The sequence below is a fragment of the Fusarium subglutinans genome (genome assembly GCF_013396075.1).
Source record: "Fusarium subglutinans strain NRRL 66333 chromosome Unknown NRRL66333_c0000184, whole genome shotgun sequence".
NCBI lineage: Eukaryota > Fungi > Ascomycota > Sordariomycetes > Hypocreales > Nectriaceae > Fusarium > Fusarium subglutinans.
Window position 1 is genome coordinate 53,337 of NW_023502247.1, and position 16,764 is coordinate 70,100.

The 16,764-nt window shown below is 50.0% G+C and overlaps 5 protein-coding genes across 5 annotated transcripts; 4 read left to right on the plus strand and 1 right to left on the minus strand.

Annotated features, from left to right (window-relative positions):
• Positions 1-984: 984 nt before the first annotated feature.
• Positions 985-4,068, plus strand: FSUBG_10540 (uncharacterized protein; the record flags this gene model as incomplete). Its single annotated transcript, XM_036675128.1, has 1 exon — positions 985-4,068. One exon carries the CDS (start codon positions 985-987, stop codon positions 4,066-4,068), a length of 3,084 nt encoding a protein of 1,027 aa, XP_036533982.1.
• A 1,452-nt stretch (positions 4,069-5,520) lies between these two features.
• On the plus strand, positions 5,521-6,609 carry FSUBG_10541 (Fluconazole resistance 1; the record flags this gene model as incomplete). The annotated part of the gene is made up of 4 exons (XM_036675129.1): positions 5,521-5,709; positions 5,763-5,946; positions 5,994-6,504; positions 6,597-6,609. 4 exons carry the CDS (start codon positions 5,521-5,523, stop codon positions 6,607-6,609), a joined length of 897 nt encoding a protein of 298 aa, XP_036533983.1.
• A 1,277-nt stretch (positions 6,610-7,886) lies between these two features.
• FSUBG_10542 (Coenzyme A disulfide reductase) lies at positions 7,887-9,551 on the plus strand (the record flags this gene model as incomplete). The annotated part of the gene is made up of 3 exons (XM_036675130.1): positions 7,887-8,344; positions 8,405-8,444; positions 8,514-9,551. The coding sequence occupies 3 exons, from the start codon at positions 7,887-7,889 to the stop codon at positions 9,549-9,551; spliced, it is 1,536 nt and encodes a 511-aa protein (XP_036533984.1).
• A 1,034-nt stretch (positions 9,552-10,585) lies between these two features.
• FSUBG_10543 (cellobiose dehydrogenase) lies at positions 10,586-13,491 on the plus strand (the record flags this gene model as incomplete). Its single annotated transcript, XM_036675131.1, has 8 exons — positions 10,586-10,628; positions 10,682-10,842; positions 10,899-12,240; positions 12,300-12,424; positions 12,484-12,577; positions 12,631-12,771; positions 12,830-13,062; positions 13,120-13,491. The coding sequence occupies 8 exons, from the start codon at positions 10,586-10,588 to the stop codon at positions 13,489-13,491; spliced, it is 2,511 nt and encodes an 836-aa protein (XP_036533985.1).
• Positions 13,492-14,501: 1,010 nt separating this feature from the next.
• Positions 14,502-16,763, minus strand: FSUBG_10544 (extracellular alpha-1 4-glucan glucosidase; the record flags this gene model as incomplete). The annotated part of the gene is made up of 2 exons (XM_036675132.1): positions 14,502-16,134; positions 16,180-16,763. The coding sequence occupies 2 exons, from the start codon at positions 16,761-16,763 to the stop codon at positions 14,502-14,504; spliced, it is 2,217 nt and encodes a 738-aa protein (XP_036533986.1).
• Position 16,764: the final 1 nt, after the last annotated feature.

A 16,764-nucleotide genomic window follows, 5' to 3' on the forward strand; every position in this document is an offset into this window, starting at 1 on the left:
GCCATTGTGTAATTTCTTATCATTACCCCTCAATACGTGCAGCACTGTAGCCAATCATCAAGTATTGTTGGTTACACTTCTGTCGTACGTGACTCTAGGACTATTGGACAACGTGTCATACATAAGCCACCATTGTAACGATTGGTATCTGGGTCAGCAATCTGCTGCCGTAAGACGCATTTGGAAGAAATCTTGACCGCTCCTTGCGGGGTTGAAACGGATCTTTACTATGATTGAGATGGGAATGAAACGGTTCTTTAGAGAAGGATGGTCTAAATTCTGAACTGCGCTTTTTGTATTCAGTAATGTTAGATGCCTCAACTGTAATGTAGCGGTGATGCAATTATATGTTGATCAGTCTCCACTCACTTGGCTTTAGGACCTTTGGGTTGTTATCGCACCCTGAAGCAATATGCCACCTGATTCCGTCCGAGACATGAGACGGTTTCTATTGGTACACTAAAGCAAGGACTAATCATCTTTCCCGGCCCCCAATATTGACATCTTGGAAGGGTACTTCGTTCAGGCTGTGGCTGTCCAGTGTACCTTGTTCTGTTTAACAAGACACTGACACCAATGAGGGGTAGGCCTTTATTATTTCTAGTATTCGCTGAATACTTCATGTGCCATTTTCCAGCTCCATATTGATCGGCAAGTTAATTACCTGACCATGGGGCTCACGCGACGGCCTTGACGCTCGCTGGGTCAACTTCGGGTCAGCTGTTAATCAGCCCCCTTCAGCTCCTCCTCATCAGCTCTCCTCAGCCTCCTTGGCCAATGACCAGTATACGTGATAGGACTTTATTCATGCCTCAGGCATCTTTAAACAGAAGCATTAGCAGTCTCAGCCTGAATATACTCAACTACCCCACCCGGCTCTAGTCAACAACCCAACCTCTCGTGGACTCAACGTCCTGTGTCCTGTTACGTGTACATAAAAGCGTATCTTAGTTTCAAACTGGTCTTACACACTCGACACAGCCAATGGATGCTCTCAGCATTGCCATAGAGGCTGCCGAGACGACAGTGGCAGCCCTCCCGCCAGGCCACGCTGATCGACCTATACTTTTGAACAACCTTGGAATCTGCCTCGTCGAGAGGTTTACCCTGAGCAGCTCGATGGAAGACCTCGATCGTGCCATTGAAGTTGCTGATGCGGCCATCAACTCTACGCCTCAACAGTATCCTGGTCGATTGCGCTATATGGATAATCTTGCGACAAGACTCGGTATGCGGTTTGGGTTGACCGGGTCGATTGATGATCTCAATCGTGCCATTGACCTTGTCGAAATGGCAGTGGAAGCTACACCGCCTAACCATATTTATCGCGGCCGTTTCTTAGGCAACCTTGCGATTTGGCTTTGTAAACGATTCGAGGGGATTAGTTCGACGGATGATCTGGATCGCGCTATCTGGGCTGCCGATATGGCTGTAGAGGCCTTATTGGACAACGCATCTCGGCGGGATAACTACTTGAGTATTCTGGGGAATTGCCTCGGCAGACGATATCAGCAGACGGGATCTCTAGATTACCTTGACCGTGCGATATCAGCTGCTGAGCTATCGCTAGAGGATCCAGACCAAGATGCCATCCATCGAGCCGCTTACTTGAACACTCTCGGTCTGTGGCTTGGTGAACGATCTGATCGAACCGGCTCCAAGGCCGATCTTGATCGTGCCGTCGAAGCTACCGAAATGGCAGTCGAGGCTTTACCGCCCGAGCATCCTGAGCGAGTCATGTGTCTGATCAATCTCGGCAAGATTCTCGGCAGACGATTTGAACTGACTGGGTCAATGAGTGATCTCGACCGCGCCATCGAGGTTTCTGATGCTGGGCGAGAACTCTTGTTGCCTAATAGCCCTTCTCAAACCGCATGTCTAAACAACCTTGCCATGTGGCTGAGCAGGCGATTTGATCGGGCAGGCTCGATGGACGACCTCAACCGGGCTATACAAGTTGCTGAACTAGCTCTAACTGTCACCCCCAGGGATCACCCCGAGCGTTCAGTCTGTTTAGGTACTCTTGGAGTTTGTCTTGGGAAGCGATTCGATAGAACAGCCTCGATGGACGATCTCAATCGCGCCGTTGAAGTGGAAAGCACGGGTGGAGAGTCTGTTCCTCCAGGCCATCCTTTCAAAGCGAGCCATTGGGATGCCCTCGGTGTATGGCTCGATAGACGATTCGACAGAACTAGTTCGATGGATGATCTCAACCACGCCATCGAGGTAGCTGAAAAGGCAGTGGAGGCAACTCCTCTCGAGCACATGGACCGAGCCAGCTATCTTAATAATCTCGGATGCTATCTTGACAAGCGATACGAGCGAACTGGTTCTCTGAATGATATCAACCGCTCTCTGTCGTGCTTCAAGGAGGGTTGGGATTGCCCAGGCACGCCCACGTCTATCCGTATTCGTCTGGCGCTGAGTGCCGCTGAAACCTATGCCTCGCAGTCAAACTGGGAAGAATCAAGCCAGCTGCTTGAAAAGGCCGTGGAACTGCTCCCTGCCGTCAGTCCGCGCTCGTCAGCGCATAACGACAAGGAGCACATGCTCGCAAACTTTGTAGGCCTCGCTTCCACAGCAGCGGCTGTCGCCTTGAACGCAGACAGAGATGCCTATCATGCCTTAAAGTTGCTTGAGCTGGGCCGTGGGATCATCACCAATTTTCTGATGGACATGAGGGGTGATATTTCCGACTTGAAGCAAAGACATGCTGATTTGGCGGATGAGTTCGTATCCCTCCGGGACGAGCTCGATTCCCCGGCGGATAGTCCATCTCTTTCAGTCCCAACCAATGGCGCGAGTTCCCTAGAATCGCAAGCGAAACGACGTCGCGAGGCAGACCAGAGATTCACAGAGCTCATTACCGAGATTCGTGCTCAGCCGGGCTTTGGGAGCTTTTTTCTTCCGCCGACTGCAGATGAGATGATGGCTGCTGGGAGCTTGGGCCCCATTATCGTTGTTAATCTGAGTTCGTATCGCTGCGATGCCTTTCTTGTCCAACTCGATCGCATTTCAGTGGTAGAACTTCCTGACCTCAAGTCGGAAGAGGCACAGAAGCGAGCTCAGGGCCTGCACTCATATGGTCCCTCAAGCTCTTTCAACATGGAATCACTAGTGGAATGGCTCTGGGATGTTATCTGCCGTCCGTGCCTAGACGCCCTTGGCTTTAGGGATCCGCCTTCTGATGATAATTGGCCTCGTGTGTGGTGGATTCCCACGAGGTATCTCAGCCGGCTTCCTCTTCACGCAGCTGGACACCATAGTGCAGCTTCATCATCCACCAATACCGTCATGGATAGAGTCATGTCGACGTACGCTTCATCCATCAAGGCACTGATACATGGACGGCGACATACCATTCGAGATCGTGACGCTACTGAACCGGACTCAGCCCTCCTGATTGCCATGCGCGAAACGCCCAATCTATCGGCGGGTGGACTCCTCCCATTCGCCGTTGATGAGTTGGATATGCTGGCAGCACTGTGCCCCTCACTCGGACTAGAACCCTCCTTGCCCCCGCGGCGCAGAGACGAGGTCCTCGAAGGTCTAAAGAAATGCAAGATATTTCACTTTGCCGGCCATGGGCAGTCTGATCCGGCGGACCCTTCGCAAAGCTGCTTGCTCCTCGAGGACTGGGAGACGAACCCACTGACGGCGGGTACACTTCGTGATCACAGGCTGCAAGATAACCCTCCCTTCTTCGCCTATCTCTCCGCCTGTTCCACGGGGGCCAACGAGTCCGACAGGTTCGCTGACGAGGGAGTCCATCTTGCCCACGCCTTCCAGCTCGCTGGGTTCCGGCATGTCGTTGGAACGCTCTGGAGAGTATCTGACAGGTATTCCGTCCAGGTGGCGAAGGTACTCTACGAGACGATGCAGCATGCAGGTGTGACAGACCAGGCCATCTGCTTGGGTCTCCATCGTGCTGTCAGGGCCCTGCGGGATGGTCGTATCGACATGGATGTTGATGTGCCGAAGCGAGCAGGCGAGATTAGGGATATTGTTGGTTGCGAAGAGGATACCAAGCCACTTTACTGGGTTCCCTACGTTCACTTTGGTGTATAGTGTTCCAGACACGCACTTCGCCCCTACAGGGCTTGTGAAGCACCGTTCGCGACAACGTGGTGGGAGGAGTGCGGTAGATTGCTAATGGCGACCGCGACGAAGACAACAAATTACAACCTCTGTCTCAGCCATCGGACAAGGATCGAGTAGGTAACGTTTCAAATAAGAAGTCGGAAGGTCACAGGCGACCACGCACAGATGCTAACAGCAAGTTACTTTAGTGCATGGTCATGGATGAGCACACATACTTGCCACATGTTCAGCCAGATGGACGGGCCTCGGAGGTTAAGGTTGGGATGTCCTGTATGAGGAATCTTTGCAAGGTATATAAGAGAGAGATAGTTCGTGAGTGCTGTTGGAGATGTGATTTATGGGCTCCTTTATGCTTTAGACATCTGGAGTATCACCGTGAGTTGGTCCTCAGTTGTGTCAATCAAGATCCTCGGACCCTTCTTAAGCTCGGCGGCATTTAAGGAACCCTCAGCACGCTTAGTCTGGATTTCCAGATCCGTCACGTATGGCTTGCAGTCGGAGAGCTTAATGCAGACCTCACAGTTAGTCTATTATGTTGTCATTAACCCGTCGCCATGCGTTATGATCCAGTAGGCCATTACAACTTAGGTTTTCAAGCCCATAACAAAAATTCCCCGTCGTGAATGGTTTGACTAGGTGCGGGGCCGGCGCGATCAAATCACCTACTCAGCCACATAACAATGCATGCGGTGACTCCATTTCTCGGCTTCGTTTGGAACTGCCGACTGGTTAGCCGACCATTCCTTGACAACTTTACCTCAGAGGGATCAAGTCTCCACTTTCCAGCCGGAAAGCCGACTTATCCTGCACGGCAGATTACGGATCAATCATCACGGAACAGTGCACGGCCATCTAAACAACCTTTCTCGGCTGTAACGGTTGTACCGGCTGTGGCTGGTGTTGTACTGAGACCATCGGGTAGCAGCATCTAGACTGTTCTCAATGTTAGCCTTAGCCAAGTAAAAGTATCTTGACCGTTCCTTCATAAGATACCTTTCATCATTATGGAACAGCCGTAAGGCGTCCACAACCCCGCCAACGCACGTGTCAAGGCATGAATAGCTGTACCAATGGGGTAATTGAAGTGAGTCACTACGCTTAAATTCGTGTAAACTAAAATACCAGAGTGAAAGTATATGTCGCGTGGCTTGTGGTAGTCAGCAATTAACGGATCTGGCGGCAGACAATAGGCTCAACTTGCCACTCCACCCGCCCCTAACAGCTGCACGATAGACTTAACTACAGGTGATTCCATTATAAAGGATGATACAACTGTATGCCGTGGTCTGAACCTTGGTACCGCTCACTGGGGTTATAGTACAACGCTTCTTTCATCAACAGCGAAGTCATTTAGCATCGATACGAAGCTAGTGTTTTAAATTTCTTCACCTGACTTATCTTGTACCACCACAACTCACCATGGCTCGCTGTCGAAGCTTACCGTCCCGCAGACCTGAAGAAGAACATACCGCTTCTGTCAGTACCTCAACGATGCAGCATTGTGGTACAACCAGGCGAAGGTCCGCCAGGACCGCGCTTAGGCCTAGCAATACGAGCATCAAACGCTCAGCGGCTGACAAGGCTCATCAAAAGGTCCGTCAGGCCTGTGTGAGATGTAGAATGAAAAAGACCAAGGTAAGTCCTGTAACTCCCAGTCATAGCGTGATGAACGCTTGCTCATAGACATCACAGTGCGATGGTCAGACCCCTTGCAAAAGGTGCAGGGACGGCCAAAAGATATGCACTACCAGCGCTCGGAAAGCCATTACCTTGAAAAAGACTCCCAGAGGGTAGGCGGTGTGCCTTTCGCAGCGTTTATGGTCAAATCACTGACAGTGGATGGAGGTACGCTGAGGTCCTGGAACAGTCTCAGTACATTTTGATAGAGACAGTCTGCAAGCTTTATTCCATGGTCAGAAACTCACAACCTTGGAAGTTGGATGAGCCTCAGCTCAATGAGCATGGCCAACCCGTTGCGCAACACATCGCAAAGCTTCTGGGCTGCGTACCACCAAACAGTGAGATCGACCTCCCAGTACAGTCCGTCTTCCCAGAAAATGAAAGTAGCATGGCGAAGCTGTATCGCGAGCTGGAAGAACACGAGAGATCTGAAGCTGCATCCACCCCGAGTCTTGCGAGAGACAAGGAATTGGCCTGCGACGAAACTGCGATATCGGAATCACAAGCCTTGGATTTGGAACTTCCCTATTACGTCGTCGACTGCGGAATACATGGTACCGTGAATCTACCGCTCCAGAATGGGAGTGATGATTTGGATCACGAGGTCGCTGAGGCCGCTAACATGTACGGAAACGCATTGTTTCCCGACACTCCTCTCTCACCTCGCACATGGTCCAGCTACAACGCCGGGTACAGCGACTTGGCATTGTGTCTTCAGCAAATGTATGGCGCAATGCAAAGTAATAGCATGCTGCACCAGAGTTTGAGATCCAGCTTTGGTGACGTTGAGCCGTACATACTCTGTAATGATCCAGGGATAAGATTTAGACAGACTCAATAAGCTATAGACAATTAGACATTTTTAAAGACATTAAGATTGAAATTTATAATTATATATTACTTTTAATAAGCTAAAAACACATTAACTATTACTTTTATATTATAAGTAAATAAGTATTATCTTGTGTAAAGATTTCAAGTTTTAGTCCTCCCGACCTACTAGAACATTATACATAAGGTTAACACTTAACCCTACATGGAATACCCAGAGCTTATCCTGAAAGACTGCACAACTCGAGGTATTGATTACCACCATATTTGCCACCAAAGTATCGCGTTCCCAGTACTGCCCATCGTATACACTATAGTACAGCCCATCCCCTTCACCCTTATTTATGTTTGATATTTGAGGAAATCAAGTTATTTTTAGGAGATGAGGCAGAGGTCAGAATTGCTGAGGAATAAGGCGATGAGAGACTGGAGGCTTAAGGCTCCATCCTAAAGGCACAACAGCGCCATGGTTTTCCTAGTTATATAGCTACAGGTACTTGCAGGCTATTTCTGAGCAGACAAATGAAGTGACTTTTACTCTAGCTAACCTTGAAAGTGTTAGGAAGAAGGAATCTCATTGCAGGCGCTGACTGCTTGTCACGAAATGAGAGAGATGGGTCGAGCGCTACGTATCCCAGTTCAAACAAGCAAGGCTTATTCACCTGGCCTATCCCGTGGTAGCGTCTCTGCTGATACTTGTGAAACTAAGGCTTTCTCATAAAGTAGTCCATGTTAATTATAACCTCCGTGCTTTTGCATTTGGACTTCGAATTCTCTAAGCTATTCTTTTTGCAATTGTTTCTTTCCAGGTCATAAAGAAAGAAATATATTGTATCATGGAAAAGTTGAAGGCTCTAAGCTATCGGCGATCTCGGGATATAAACTTTAAATAATCTTTACATGTCGTGATTGTATCCTCATGATCTGACGTTTTGTGGAGACTAACAACAGAATCGAGTAAGGTTTGGCAAGGCTGCTATAATAGCCATGAGAGTTTCGCGGAATTTTTGGCTATTTATGTCTGAGTATTTATGTCTTTGAACTCACAAATATCACCAGCTATCAACGTGATTGTCATCGTACGAGTTGTTTTGACGCAAATACTCAATCGCCGAACTAAGAAATCAGCGCTTGCCTCGGGGTTTAGTTTATACTGCGATTGATAAATTAAGAATCTAATAAAATCGCAGTAAAAGGTTATAATTCTGCTGATTAAAAGGCCCATAGTTCTCTCGCGAGTTCACAACTCCTAATCACATTACTATTTTCTCACAATGCCTCGAAGAATCATTATTGTCGGTGGCGTTGCGGGCGGTATGTCCGCGGCCACCCGTCTTCGACGTCTCGACGAATCAACCATCATCGCTGTGTTCGAACAGGGAGCTTATACCGGCTTCGCCAACTGCGGCATCCCCTACGCGCTGGGCAAGGTTATTGAGCATGACGAAGAGCTGATCCTCCGCACGCCAAATGACTTCAAGCAGCGATTCAATATTGATGTTCATCTTGGAGCTGAAGTCGTCATTATCGATCGTGCAAGACATTCAGTCAGTGTATGGACTGAAGGAGATGGCTGTATGCGTCAGTTTGGCTACGACAAGCTCATACTTGCCCAAGGTGCCGAGGCATTTCGGCCTCCATGTGCTGGGGCGGAATTGGACAACGTTGCCACAATGCAAACAATTACTGACCTCCAAAATGTACATGATTTGCTGTCAGATCGCGATGTAAAGTATGTGTGTGTAATTGGGGCCGGATTTATCGGTATTGAGGTGGCTGAGAACTTGCGCAGGCTTGGACTCGATGTTTCAATTGTCGAGTATGGATCGCATGTATTTCCGCCAATTGATAGCGAGATGGCTGAAGAACTTCACTCAGAACTCCGCGAAAACGGAATTTAGCTATCCTTGAATGAGTCGGCCCAGATGATCGATAAATCCCGAGTCATCCTATCTAGTGGACTCGCAATACCCGCCGACGTGGTGATTTTAGCTGCCGGAGTCAGGGCCAGAACACGTCTGGCAAAGCAGGCAGGTTTGGTGTTGGGCGCGACAGGAGTCAGCGTCAACACTCACATGCAAACATCTGACCCTGACATATATGCAGTCGGGGATATGGTTGAGACACAAAATAATGTCATGGAAAAGCCGGCAATGCTCGCCCTGGCTGGCCCCGCCAACAGACAAGGTCGAATGGCGGCTGACCATATCTGCGGCAAGACGGTGAATTATCGAGGAAATATTGGCACACCCGTCTGTCGGGTGTTTGGTCTGACGCTCGGCTTTGTCGGACTTTCGACTCAAGTGCTCCGTCAGCTTGGCCATGATCCTCTTTCGGTCACGGTGCACCCTCCAGATCATGCAGGATATTTTCCAGGCTCACAAACAATGACTATCAGACTTGCTTTCCGGAAGGAAACAGGGCACATTATGGGAGCGCAGATTATAGGCAAAAGTGGTGTTGACAAGCGAATCGACGTGCTGGCGACAGCAATGCAGTTTGGCAGCACGGTCTTTGATCTCGAGCATCTTGAGTTGGGATACGCGCCACCATATGGCTCGGCAAAAGACACAGTCAACATGGTTGGTTCTGTCGCATCTAATATTCTTCGCGGAGACTGCAAGATTGTCCAAGGTGAAGAGCTCATCAGAGAGAAACTCGACAAAATGCAAGTTGTAGATGTCCGCTCTCCCGAGGAGTTTGCTCGTGGTCATCTTTATCAGGCAGTCAACCTTCCGCTCAACAACCTGAGGCAACAGTTGGCCGCTCTGGATAGATCAAGATCAACTCTGGTATACTGTCAAGTTGGCTACCGCGGCTGTTTGGCTTACTGCATTCTCAAACAGTTCAAATTTGATGTCGTTAATCTGGATGGGGGCTTTATGACAGTAGTTCAAGGAGGATATCAATTATTACGTAGCCGAAGTCTGGCAAGTTAAATTTTCGAAGAGGGAGCGATTGATTCTTATAGATTCTGTATTTTACGCCTTGGAATGTAACTCTACGCACCAGTGATAAGAAGGCCATGGTTCTGAAGAGTCATAACCTTATCCGTGGCTCCTACATGCTGTTGTAATTACCGGTTATAGTGAAGAGATACAGAACCTATCAATATTGCCAAAACAGCGCCAATCCATTTACCTCCAGATTCTTAAACTAATTGATGAGATAACCGGGAAACATGCATTGGGCTCGCATTAGCACAAACACGCGCGAGTACTTTTGACAAGGCGGACGGCAATTTTGGCGCCAACGTTACACTACGATTACAGAGGAGCTTAGGTGTATGGGGGGTCACTGTCAATCTGACTGGCTGTGCCTGAGCAGGGGAGCCCACCCCCGGAGCACCGTGCCGCTCAACCACTATCAGGTGATTGCGGGGAGAAAAGGAGCATTAACCTCCGACACCCGCTTCTGGAAATAACGGATCTTGATACACATTGGGTAATTCAACAATTTTGGGTGAAGGGAGCGCATCGAAAAGAAGCTGACCGAAGATACGGTAGAAGTACGAGTACGGATATAAGCCACCGAACTCGAAATGCCATTTTGTAATCATTGGCAGATCTGATAGCTGATGCTCGCATCTCGCGCCATCCTCGCTCGTTCGGCACTTGTAAAATGAAGGACCACGAGTTTGTTTGGGGTAGAGAAATTTCCGTCGCAGATTAATGTTAAGCATAAAGATAATGTTGGAAACAAGGCCCGCGTCTCCGTTATCAACTGGGGAGAGGGATGAGCTTCGTTTCATCCGACAGAGATCCCTGCTAGGGCGCACCCTATTTTGCTTTCTTTCGGAGCGTCCACTGTAGCATCTAAATGCGGCATCGGTCCTTGGTCATATTGGACTGCGCTTTGGCTGATCATGTCTCTCATTGGTATATGAATGCGACTTCTGCCCTGTTTTTCGAAATCACGGTTCCGGAGAATCTATCCACGGCTTTCACCAATCGTCGACTGGGGATTCGTCATCATGGTTTCCTACCGCTCGCTATGGCTTCTGGCCCTTGCGCCTCGTGAGTCTGAATATATTCAGCTTCGGCATTTTTAGAGTGCTAATATTGACAAGTTGCCAATTATGTGTCTGCTCAACAATCAACGCCCGCATCCTACACCGACCCCGACACTGGGATCGTCTTTGACACATGGACTGCAGCCCGCATGACTTTCGGTTTCAGTTTTCCCGCCAATGGCCAGACCACAAACGCCGATGAGTTCATCGGATACCTCGTAAGGCACTACCGTATTCGATGTCGATGTCGTTCCTTTTCTGACCGTGAAAACAGAACTGCGCGACTCCCAGCGGGAAGGGCACTGGATGGTGCGGTCTCTCCTACGGCGGACCCATGACAAACTCGCTCTTACTCATGGCCTACCCTCACGATGGCGATATTCTTACGTCCTTCCTTTGGGCCAACGCCCAGGTCGAGCCTGTCCCGTACAAGGGTAAGGCTGTTCTGACCCAGATCTCTTCCAGCATCACTGCGGATGGCTTCACTCTTATCTACCGCTGCCAGGGCTGCACTTCCTGGTCACAAGACGGAAACTCGGGTCAATTGGCAACCACATCTTCGATTGCTGTTCTCGGTTGGGCTCATAGCACCACCAATGTGATCGACCCGGAGTGTCCCCGCGAGGCCAGTATGCTCCAGCACGACACCCAGAGTATCTTTGGTGGCCAACTTACTAGCAACGCCTTCAACAGCAAGTATGATACGTGGGCTAAGCTTGCCACCAAGGTTGTCGAGGGTGACTGTGGTAGTGGGCAGCCTACTTCTACCGCCACCAGTCAGCCTACCTCCACGGCTGCACCTAGCGGTACCCCCGTGCCAGACGAGACATACGATTACGTCGTTGTCGGCGGTGGCGCTGGTGGTATCCCCGTAGCCGACCGTCTCAGCGAGGCTGGTAAGAAGGTCCTTCTCATTGAGAAGGGGCCTCCATCCTCTGGTCGTTGGGGCGGTACCCGTAAACCAGACTGGCTCGCAGGCACCAACCTGACTCGTTTCGATGTTCCCGGTCTATGCAATGAGATTTGGGCTGACTCTTCCGGCATTGCCTGCCCTGACACCGATCAGATGGCCGGTTGTGTTCTCGGTGGAGGCACCGCCATCAACGCTGGTCTGTGGTGGCGACCCAACCCAACAGACTGGGACTTTAACTTTCCCGATGGCTGGAAGGCTAAAGATATGGCCACTTACGAACAGCGTGTCTTTGGCCGTATTCCAGGTACGCGTGTCCCGTCTATGGATGGTAAGCTATACCTCGACCAGGGCTACAAGATTGTTGCTGGAGCACTTGACAAGGCTGGCTGGAAGGAGGTAAACGCTCTTGAGCAGCCGGCCGCGAAGAACCGTACTTATACACATACACCCTACATGTTCTCCAATGGTGAGCGCGGTGGGCCTCTTGCTACGTATCTCGTTTCTGCAAAAGCGCGCAACAACTTCAAGTACTGGACCAACACCCAGGTCAGGCGTGTTATTCGCTCCGGTGGTCACGTTACCGCCCTTGAAGTCGAGCCCTTTTCTGGCGCTGGTTATGTCGGCACTGTCAAGCTGACTCCCGAGACTGGTCGCGTTGTTCTTGCAGCTGGCACTTTCGGCAGCGCTAAGATTCTCCTTCGCAGTGAGTCTTTTCTTATCCGCACGATGTTAGAGTTTGTTAGTTCTAATCATGGTTCATAGGTGGTATTGGCCCAGATGACCAGCTCAGTGTTGTGGCCAACTCTAGTCGCGATGGTAACTCGATGATCGCTAAAGAGCAGTGGATCAACCTCCCTGTCGGCTATAATCTCGAGGACCATACCAATGTAAGCACATATCATATACTCAGCACAGTCACCAGATTATCCGGCTAACAGTATGGTAGACCGACACAGTGATAAAGCACCCCGATGTCGTGTTCTACGACTTCTACGAGGCCTACGATGACCCCATCCCAACTGATAAGAAGAAGTACCTAGGTCAGTATTCACGGTGTTCTCCAACTCAACTATGTAGGCTGACTTGGATGTAGATGGGCGCTCCGGCATTCTCGCTCAAGCTGCCCCCAACATTGGCCCGATCATCTTTGACGAGATTCCTGGTGCTGATGGCCGAGCTAGATCAATGCAGTGGACCGCTCGTGTTGAGCCCAGTCTCGGCGAGACTAGCAACAGTAAGTAACCTTTGACAGCCGGTGCAATGGATCAGACTAGACCTAACTCGTGAACCAGAGTCCATCACCATTAGCCAGTACCTCGGCCGTGGGGCTAAGTCACGCGGTCGCATGACCATTACAAGTGCTCTCAACACCGTCGTCTCTGGTAACCCCTACCTCAATGATCCAGAAGACAAGAAGGCTGTTGTGACAGCCCTCGACAACCTTCGCAAAGCTCTTTCTGGTGTGCAGGGTCTGGAATGGCTCCAGCCCGCTCCTGGTGTCACCTCCCAGAAATATGTCGACGATGTAAGTGGTTCATTAATCTCTTCTGGCGTCCAAGGTAGTGTCTAATGGTGTATACAGATGGTCGTGTCGTGGAGCAACCGCCGTGCCAACCACTGGATTGGCACCAACAAGCTCGGCAAGGATGATGGTCGCCAAGGCGGTACTGCTGTCGTTGACCTCAACACCAAGGTCTATGGCACTGACAACCTCTTCGTTACCGACGCTTCTATCTTCCCGGGCATGGTCACCACCAACCCCAGTTCCTACATCGTCACCGTCGCAGAGAGGGCCAGTGCCGCTATCTTAGCCCTCCCCGTCTCCAAGGCCCAGGGACAGTATCAGCAGTGCGGTGGCAATGAGTGGACCGGGAACATGCAGTGTGGCAAGGGCTTCTACTGCAAGATTCTAAACCCATTCTACTCTCAGTGCTACCCTGATTCTAAGCGATGAGGCTAGGGAGTATAACAAGACTTGAACTGGGCTGCCACAAAGCTTCAATCTGAGGAACAGCCGAGTGCTCTTACACCGTGAGGGTGAGGTCGATAGGAACTACCCTTTATCAGGCAAAACACCCTTGTATAGACCCTCTTCATAGTTCTGCCATCTTAGTTAACAAGAACAAGCCCTAGACTTGTGGCACGGATTGAAGTCTTGGTAACGTTCGCTGTATTATTCGTGTGATTAGTCGGCATAGTCTGTGTGCATCGGTAGCCCCTTGGTAGGCGCAGGAGAAGGTGAGGGCACTATACAGCTGGGCCACGAGTTATTTTCCAGCCAACAGCGTGTAAGAAGGATTCTAAATGGATACTGCTTTAGACAGTACTTCTGCAATACAACTCATGATGAAAGGTGCATACTCCTCATAGGTGGGTAGTCGTACTCATAGCGGAGCCCCGGAGGCTGTTTGCCCGCGTTCGGGAGTCTCCTTTCGGCACCCCTCGGAGGCATGATCTTTATCGCTGATTACCAAAAACGGTTATCGTTTTGACTCGGATGCCATATTAACATGGCCAGACTTACAATCAACACCTTTGACTATTCACCCTGGCACGGTGCACATAATCGCATGAACGTTATTCCAGGACGAATAAGAAACACGACGCCATTTCAGCGTTCAGACTGTGAATTCTAGTAAGACGAATAATATACAACAGAAGTTAAGGCGGTTCGCAACCACAAATCTACCCAAATCTCCACCGGGTCTATTGTCTCTTATACAATCGAGCTTCCTTGTACCCTTCAACCCAATTACGTCCATTTTCGACCTTACTCTCCCTCCCCCCAGCTCCATTACTCCACACAAGAATGGCCTTTTGTGCTTCGAGAAGTCCAAGTACTACTGTGGTGAGGTCATTCCTCACTTCCTTCAGCAGTTCATCTCTTTCACCCTTCCCAGTTCACGGTAAATGTATGAACTAGACCAACTTGGGCCATGATCCGAAAAACTAAGCCATGGTACATCACTGGAGTAGCAACACCATCCCGACTATCACAACAACCATACGGCAGGACATGATCTGATGTCTGTGTGCTTCTGATGAGGGAACCATCGATGGAATAGATGAAGCCTCCCCAGGTTCCAAAGGACTATGGCTATGTGTCGACCCGGATGCCTCAGTGTCCTTAGTGGCTTCTACCTCGGTGGCGAACGTCGTTGAGATAGCTGGGCTATTCCCATGGCCAGATGCTTTATCAGAAGGACCAGTCTTAGTGCCAGGCTGAGGCGCTGGTACAACGCTTGCTTCTATTGTTAGGCCGCCTGAGGAAGGTTGCTGGTCCTGGGGACCGGACGAGAGCTTGGAAGGATTCAGAGCGTTAATAGATTGAGATGGTGAGGCAAACGGTCCGTTCTTAACATTGTGCTCTGGTGAAGGCTGTGTTGTAACATATGACTGATGGTTCTCGTCACCTTGTCGATCGGTGTTGTGCTGGCCTGATGCGGGCGAAGGGCCGGGTGACTCTTTGTTCTGTGCTTCATTTGCTGATCCACTGGCTCCGGCCTCAGTATCCAAGGGTCCATCTTTTGAATTCGGTCCGCCGCTGTGTTGTTGGCCTTGTGTTGGCAACGGATTGGCTGTCTGTTGGTTTTGTGCTTTGCCTTCTGATCCTTGAGTGGCGGCCCCAGTATTCAAGGGTCCATTAGCATACTCCGATTCGTTACCATTCTGTTGTCCTTGTGTAGACAGGGAGTTAACATGTTGGTTGCCTTGTTCTTCGTCTCCTGGTCCCTGGGTGGCGGCTGCAATATTTGATGGTCCGATCTCGTAGCCTGGTCCGTTGTCGTTCTGTTGTCCTTGTGTTGGTTGAGGTTGGGATCCGACATCTACTCCATGGCCAGGTTGAATCCGATGACCGTCATACCAGCCAGAAGATCCATGGTTCACACTACCAGTCTCACAAGCAGCGACTGGAACCACCATGGTGACGATATCTTGCCCCTGATAGCCACAGGCTTGGCAGGGCGAGATGATTGTAGTCATATCTACCGGTGGATACTCTTGGTGATCGCAACCGCAGGCAGTATATTGCAGGGTCAATGTTACGCAAGTAGTGGTAAGAGCTCCTGGCTGACTTGGATGGAGAGTAACATATGTGACAGTGGTTACTGTCGCTGCAATGATAATCTCTGTGACAGTCACACCCTTGGTGACGTGGATGGTTCGGATGGGGCCGGGAGTGATTGGAGATGGAGTGCCAGAAATTGAACTCAACTCAGAGATGACTGAAGATACTGTAGTCTTTCGAGAAGAGATTGAAGAGGAGGATACTGATAGAGTGTAGGTTGTCGCAGCATTTGACTTGGATGTTGATGACAAAGTCTGTGTTACTGAAGCTTGTGAAGATTGCGAAGGCGAGAAAGAGGAGGGAGAGGAGGAGGAGGAGGAGGAGGATGATGAAGAAGAAAAGAAGGAAGAAGAAGAGACTGCTTGGCGATAGATTGTCAAGAAACGATTAGACGGAATGGCACGGCGTCTGCCTGCACCACCAGTCGTGCCTCCACAAAATAGGCTAGGGTCACCAGGACACGGGAGGCTACAGCGCTCATCTTGTACAATTTCTGATCCGGCGAGGGAATCAGCCTTGTAGCAAGTCCTAGAAGGAGTTAGCATGAACACTCTTCAACGTCGAAACACTCACTGTTCATAGACACCGACGTAAATGCTCCCAGCAGCCAATTTGACACAGATCTCTGTGGTCATGTTGGCCTGGGTTGCCACCTCCGTAAAGGTTGGAAATCCCTCGTCGGATCGCAGACACGCGATGAAATCATAACCATTAAGAACGGGGATATTTCTTGGGCTTGTAGAAGGAGTTGATGAAGTCGTCAAGGAAGTCAAGGAAGGCGAAGTTGGAGATTCTGATGCTGAAACGCTTGTGACTGGCAAGGACTGTTGTTGGGTGGTTAGTACTGTGGACTCCGTGCTGGTCGTACTCTGACTGGTGCTGGTGACGCTTGCCCCTGGTGCTGTAGAACTGAAAGAGATAGTTGTTGCCTCGCTGGTTGATGTCTCTGAGCTTGTGCTTTGGGTACCGACAGAGGACACGATGGTGAACGTGGAGGTAGTCGGGGTTGTTGTACTGCTGAATGTAGAGGAGCGAAGAGAAGATCCTTCTGAGGTTGATGTTCCAGGCTCTGAAGTAGACTCTGATGCAATCTTTGATGTGGACAGAGACGTATACTGGGACTCAGACTGAGACTCAGACTGTGATGATTGTGACATG